At 54.7% G+C, this 7,107-nt stretch overlaps 1 protein-coding gene across 3 annotated transcripts in view; it reads left to right on the top strand.

Annotated features, from left to right (window-relative positions):
- Positions 1–7,107, top strand: part of LOC125487874 (transcription factor 12-like) — a 49,870-nt gene that overhangs the window by 19,769 nt on the left and 22,994 nt on the right. For all 3 annotated transcript variants that reach the window (XM_048620362.1, XM_048620363.1, XM_048620364.1), the window contains exons 7-8: positions 831–904; positions 4,464–4,676. In XM_048620362.1, the coding sequence (XP_048476319.1) occupies positions 831–904; positions 4,464–4,676 (287 nt within the window). The remainder of the gene's footprint in view (positions 1–830; positions 905–4,463; positions 4,677–7,107) is intronic.

Here is a 7,107-nt window from a genome sequence, read left to right on the forward strand (position 1 = left end):
GGTGAGGGGCAGGAGGAGGGAGGGGAGAAGGAAAGGGGGAATTGGGGGTAGAGGTTGTTTGAGGGAATGGAGAATGGGGGTGATTTATTGGGGGTGGGGGTGGGATGGGAGGAGGGGAAATGTTGGAAAGTTTGCGGAAACGCGGGGTGGGGGGAGCTGGGCTGAGGCGATTCATCTCTGTGGAAAGAAAATGTCATTTGGAGGAAGTGCAGCATGCCACAGTGATGACTTCACCCACATTTCTCACTGAGCGACCGACTGTAACCTCTCCCTCAGCTCTCACTGTTTATAGTTCAACCCCAAACACGCTACTGTTCTACACAGCACAGCTCTCCCTCAGCACCGACCCTCCGACAGAGCCCCCTCCCTCAGCGCTGACCCTCCGACAGAACGCGCTCCCTCAGCGCTGACCCTCCGACAGAGCCCGCTCCCTCAGCGCTGACCCTCCGACAGAGCCCCCTCCCTCAGCGCTGACCCTCCGACAGAACCCGCTCCCTCAGCGCTGACCCTCCGACAGAACCCGCTCCCTCAGCGCTGACCCTCCGACAGAGCCCGCTCCCTCAGCGCTGACCCTCCCACAGCGCCCGCTCCGTCAGGCATAGCCACAACAGTGTATACACCCGGCATGCGGAGGCTGAGAAACACCTTTGGCAGGCGGGGTGTGGGGGTGGAGAGGAGGGGGCTCCAAACGATGAAGTGTTTTAAGCTGGCGGAGATTGAGCGGGTCTTGCTAACAGTTGTTTGTAACGACAGAGGTGACTTACTCTGGTGACCAATACGACAAAGCAGAGGGTATGTGTGATGTTAATTGGTACGTCTCTCCCCGGCAGGTTCTACGCAGTGGTCCCGGCCTGCAGTGCAGAATACAGCTTCACCCAACTACGAGAGTCCCTTGCACTCCCTGGTAAGTGGCGAATTAACTAGCCTGGCGCTGTTACAATTTGGACACCGAGATCTGGGCATAGCAGGAATGTCTATAACCCCCCCACCCCACTGTGCCAACTGGATCAGCCATGGGTAGCCAGGGACCCGGGTTCGATTCCACCCTCGGGGCAACTGTCTGTGTGGAGTTTGCACATTCTCCCCGTGTCTTCGTGGGTTTCCTCCGGGTGCTCCGGTTTCCTCCCACAGTCCAAAGATGTGCGGGTTAGGGTGGATTGGCCATGCTAAGTTGTCCCATAGTGCCCAGGGATGTGCAGGTTAGGGTGGATTGGCCGTGGGAAATGCGGGGTTACGGGGACAGGGTAGTGGGGGAAGCGTTGCTGGGTATGGCCGACCAGCATGTCTGTGTCCCGCGAGGGGACAGAAGGAGGGCCGTCGGGTTGAAGGGTCTCTTCTTGCCCCTCTGGGTTGCTACGAGTGGCACCCAGCAGGGAACACAGGGTGGGCTGACTGGCCTCAGTTGGAGGTTGAAGGGGAGGCAGGGTTGTAACACCTGCTGTGGGGTGGGTTGGGGGTGTAGCCCAAACATGTGCGGGGCTGGCAGAGGATGGAATTGGGGCACCATGCCCCCATCAGAGGTGGAATCTTTCAGATGGCATCTTAACCCTGTTCCCTGCCCACATCTGTTGCTTATCCTCTGCTTGTAGAGATTGCTGGGCATGGCTATTTAATTTTCCAACAGAATCTCCCACTGCCCCCACCACCCCCACCAACTTTAATCCCTTTAGAAACTCCTGGAAGAGCAGCAATTGAAGGAACACTTCCACAATGCTACCTCTGTCCCGATAGAGGTGCGTGATGCTTTAACTAATTGTTCCAGTTTCTCTCATTTGATCTCTCTCTCTCTCTCTGCATCCACCTTTGCATTTTCTCCCGCTTCCTCTAACTTTGCAAGGCTGTTCTTAGCTTCTGCTGGGATTAGAGATCGAGTAAAGCTCTCTCTACACTGCCCCCCCACCCCCCAATCAAACACTTCCAGGACAGGGACAGCACGGGGTTAGATACAGAGTAAAGCTGCCTCTACACTGTCCTCCCCCATCAAACAGTCCCAGGACAGGGACAGCATGGGGTTAGATACAGAGTAAAGCTCCCTCTACAGTGTCCCCATCAAACACTCCCAGGGACAGGGACAGCACGGGGTTAGATACAGAGTAAAGCTCCCTCTACACTGTCCCACCCCCCATCAAACACTCCCAGGGCAGGGACAGCAAGGGGTTAGATACAGAGTGAAGCTCCCTCTACACTGTCCCCCCCGATCAAACACTCCCAGAACAGGGACAGCACGGGATTAGATACAGAGTAAAACTCCCTCTACACTGTCCCCCCCATCAGACATTCCCAGGACAGGGACAGCACGGGGTTAGATACAGAGTAAAGCTCCCTGTACACTGTATGAAGAGAACACTAGGTTAGAGAGAGCAGAAATTCTGTGCCGCTGAGACATTCTGTGCCTGTAACATTGAGGCGAGTTGATGGTCAGTCTCCCTCAGACTTTCTTTGAGATCCTCACAGTCGTATCAAAAACAAAACCCAAGCTGAAAGGGCAGGGTGTTGGTTTGAGAGTCAGCTCATGATAGTCAGAAGTATAGCTCACGATGCATGTGGCATATACCAGCTCCCACAGTTGGCATGCATTTCACCCAACGTCCGTGTAGTTTGGCATCTTAGTCCAAAATGTATTGATGTTGCCTCGGGAAGGTTTTAGTTTTGTTAAGCTAAGCTGCGATGTTGGTTTGAAATAAAACAAAGTGGTGAGTGATACTGATGCATGATGGGATAGTGGAGGACTCGGTTTCAACGTGGCACCCTTGGACTTGGGCAGACTATAGTCGGAGCAGGGAAATCACGAGCTGTGTAGTTTGTACGGGTTGCAGCATTCATGGCTTGAAATGAGGCCTTTTGGCCCATCACCAATCATCTGTCCATTCTAGCCCCGTTTCCCAACACCTTGGCCTACAGCCTTGGCTTTTCCTGTGCCCATCTCTAAGCGGTTCTTCAATATCTCGAGGCATCCAGCCTCGACGTCAGGGTGAAAAGTAATCTTTCCTGAAATGCCCCTCCACGTCCCCCACTCCTTACTTGCCCTCCCTGGTTATTGACCCCTCTACTAAAGGGGAAAGGTTTCTCCCTATCTCCTGTCTGTGCCTGTCAGAGCACTTTACACCTCAATCAGTCTTCTCTTCTCCAGGTTTTAACAACCCCAGCTTTTATCCTTTCTCTCCTCATCGCTGAATCTCTCAAACGCAGGTAACAGTCTGGTCAATCTCCCATGCCCTCCTCTCCAGCGCAATCACATCCCTCCAGTCAACATAGAGATCTAAGCCACAGAAACAGACCCTTTGGTCCAACTCAACCGTGCCGACCAGATATCCTAAATTCATCTAGCCCCCCCCATTTGCCAGTATTTGGCCCTCTAAACCCTTCCTATCCATGTACCCATCCAGATGCCTTTTAAATGTTGTAATTGTACCAGCCTCCACCACTTCCTCTGGCAGCTCGTTCCATACACGCACCACCCTCTGTGTGAAAAATTTGCCCCTTAGGTCCCTTTTACAGAGGCCAATCTGTGGTGCGGACCCTGACTCTTGCTGGGAAATTGAGGTGTGCAGGAACAAGAAAGCCAACTTTCACATGCAGTTGATGCACAAAACAGTGTTTGACATTTTGGACATTGTGCCAATATCACCCTGAAACCCAGACTAACGTTACCGATTTCAAACCCGATGATAGCAGCTGGTGAAACTTGAATTCGGGAAGAAATCTGGAACAAAAAAGTCGCCCTGATGGTGACGGTTAATTGTCGTCAAGGGTTCCTTAAGTGGGGAAGGAAAAAAATCTGGTGTCCTTACCCACTCTGGGCTCGCACGTGACTCCAGACCACATACAGCTGACTGCCACACTGGGGCAAATTAAGGATGGGCAATAAATGCTTACTCTGCAAATGATTGCCTCCCTTAAATGCCACATCTTTTCTTAAAAAAAAACACAATGGCCTAGTGGTATTATCGCTGGACTGTTTCAATCCAGAGATTCTGGGGACCCGGGTTCGAATCCCGCCACGGCAAATGGTGGAATTTGAACTCAATAAAAAATATCTGGAATTAAGAGTCTAATGATGACCATGAATCCATTGCTGATTGTTGGGAAAAACCCATCTGGCTCACTTTAGGGAAGGAAACTGCTATCCTTACTAGGTCTGGCCTACACGTGACTCCAGACCCACAGCGATATGGGTGACTCTTAGTTGCCCCTCTGGGCATTTAGGGATGGGCAATAAATGCTGGGCCTAGCCAGCGACGCCCACATCCTGTGAATTCTTGCATGTGTCCTGGCGAATGCGTGATGAAAAAGTTCAATAGCGGGTAACTTTCTGAGCGATTTTCGGCTGCGTTACTGGGAGAGCGGGGGATTTGCTCCACCGTACTTTTAGGAAGATTCACACATGTCTGTCTTCTCTCTCTCTCGCGCGCGCGCGGCTTGTCTCTCTCTCTCTCTCTCTCTCGCGCGTGCGGTCTGTGCAGCAAAGCCGAATGGAAGACCGCCTGGACAGATTGGAGGATGCCATTCACATCTTGCGGAACCACGCCGTCGGGCCCTCGTCCGGCCTGGCCAGCGGGCACGGCGACCTCCACAGCCTCCTAGGCCCCTCCCCTCACGGCGGGCTGGTCGCCACTCTGGGGTCGGGCTACACCGTCCCCAATCTCGGGCCCTCCGCCCGGCCAGCGACATCCATGGTGAGTAATGGCGGTCACCGGTGCTAGCGAAGTCGGGGCTTGTGGCGTTGTCGGTTTGGCAAGAGGCGGCGAGTTGACGGTTGTCGGGGAAGGGGACGGGTCCGTGACGCGTGGGAGCAGGAGGAGGCCGCTCGGCCCATCCAGGCCGCTCCGTGAGACCTTCAACTCCCACTTTTCCTGCCTTTTCCCCTCTGGTTCCTCCGTCTCAGCCTTCAATATCCTCGACACCCTCTGCAGTAAAAAATTCCATAGGTTCACTTCCACTTGGGAAGAAATTCCTCCTCATCTCTGTCTTCTATGGATGACGTCTTACTCGAATTACATCCTGTCGTCCTAGACTCTCCCACACAAGGGGAAACAGCCTCTCCACGTTTCCCCTGTCAATTTCCTCCTAAAAATCTTGTCTATTTCAATCAGGTTGCCTCTTATTCTTCTAAACTCCCAACACGTACAGGTCCAACTTACTCCACCTCTCCCTCATAAGACAGTACCCAGGATTAGCCGAGCGAACCTTCTCTGGGCTGCCTCCAGTCTATCATTTCTTGGATACGGGGCCCCAAAACTGTTTGCAGCTGTGATCTAGGTGGAGCCTTGTGTAGTTTTAGTAAAACATCCCCGACTTTCATGCTCCATTCCCTTCGAAATAAAGGCCAACGTTCCATTTGCCGTCCCTATTGGCTGCTGACTCTAGATGCTGGCTGACGGAGGAGTGGAAAGGTTTTTTTTTCCCCTTGCGAGGGGTCTGACAATAAAACCAGACGCTGGCTGCACAGTCAGGTAAACTGACGCCGATGGCAGGAGCTGGTGGTGTGCGGAGGGAGTCGGAGCTTTCAGAGACTGGTGGGCACCTTGGCACGGTTTGACGAAGATTCTGGTTTCCGTTGGCCATTCGACCGTGTGGGTGTTTCCGCGCACGGGATCTGGGAGTAAACGACTTCCCCCCCCCACCCCTGCCAGCACAGCCAGGAGGTGATGAATGGCCTCAATAGGAGAAACAAGGCCATTCGGCCCACCTCGCCATTCGATAAGGATCGCAGTTGACCTGCTGAGGGCCTGGTCTCCGATTTCCCACCTGGGATATTCTTTGGTTCAACCTCCACCCCGATTTGTCATGAACCTGCACACCATATTCCTCACTTCTGTGGTCCACTCGGCCCCTCTCCCCGTGCCAACTCCTGTCTGCTCCTGTTACAATTTTATAGGTTTCTATGAGATTCCTGTCCAACTTGAATGGGGGACATGCTCCCACAGGGAGTGGGGAGAGAATGGGGGACTCACTCCCACAGGGAGTGAGGGGAGAAAGGGGGACTTGCTCCCACAGGGAGTGGGGGAGAGAATGGGGGACTCACTCCCACAGGGAGTGGGGAGAGAATGGGGGACTCGCTCCCACAGGGAGTCGGGGGAGAGAGTGGGGGACTCACTCCCACAGGGAGTGGGGGGAGAAGGGGGAGAATGGGGGACTCGCTCCCACAGGGAGTCGGGGGAGAATGGGGCACTCGCTCCCACAGGGAGTGGGGGGAGAATTGGGCTCCCACCTCCAACAGCACCCGCTCCCTCAGCGCTGACCCTCCGGCGCCCGCTCCCCCGGCGTTGGCCCTCCGACAGCGCCCGCTCCCCCGGCGCTGAGCTGGAGCGCGGACCTGACCCCACCTCCCTCTGAAGAGAGTCGTGGGTGAGTTTAAGCCCAGCTGGCATGACGCAGTCCCCCCACTCCGATTCCCATCTTCAGCTGCCTCAGGCTGAACCCCCCCTCACTCGCCCCTCTTTTAAAACCCCTCCCTCCCTGGCCGAGGTTCCATTGCTTTATGCCTAAGTGACCCGTTCACTCAACCATCACGTTTCACTTTGAGTCCCCTTTGAGGCGGCTCCCTTGGGGCGCTACAGCAATTCAGGGAGTTGCTGGTTCCGACTTTAAGCCATCTCCAGCTTCCGACAGCTGTCAATGGGGGCAGGGTGTGCATTAGAGAGAGGGAGGCCCCTTTTTTATTTTGAGTTTCTGAAAGGATCTTTTGTGTGCGACTTTTTTTTTCCCACTCGGTTGTCTCCCGTCTGATCGGCCAACAGACCCTCCCCCAGCCCCCCCCCCCCCCCCCCAGACAGCTGTATGCTAATAGGCAGCAGGAATGAAAGGGAACGCTATCTGGTGAGGCCCGCTGTAGTCGAGTGGCAGAGGCCTCCAGCTGACTGAGCTCACACCTGCTGTCTGCCTTTCACTGCGTCTCCCTGACCCGCCCCGAGAACAGAGCAGCCAACCCGAGTGTTTTCATGTCCTAAACAGAGTGGAATTTTAAGTTTAAAGCTGGGTGTGTGTGTGAGATTTCCAGTCCGGGTCCACTCGGCCCTCTCCCTCCCACCCCCCCACTCCTCCCCCCGCCCCCTCTCTCTCTCTCTCACACTCACACACACACACACTCTCTCCCTCCCACCCCCC

The sequence above is a fragment of the Rhincodon typus genome, chromosome 46, assembly GCF_021869965.1.
Source record: "Rhincodon typus isolate 14 chromosome 46, sRhiTyp1.1, whole genome shotgun sequence".
NCBI classification, from domain to species: domain Eukaryota; kingdom Metazoa; phylum Chordata; class Chondrichthyes; order Orectolobiformes; family Rhincodontidae; genus Rhincodon; species Rhincodon typus.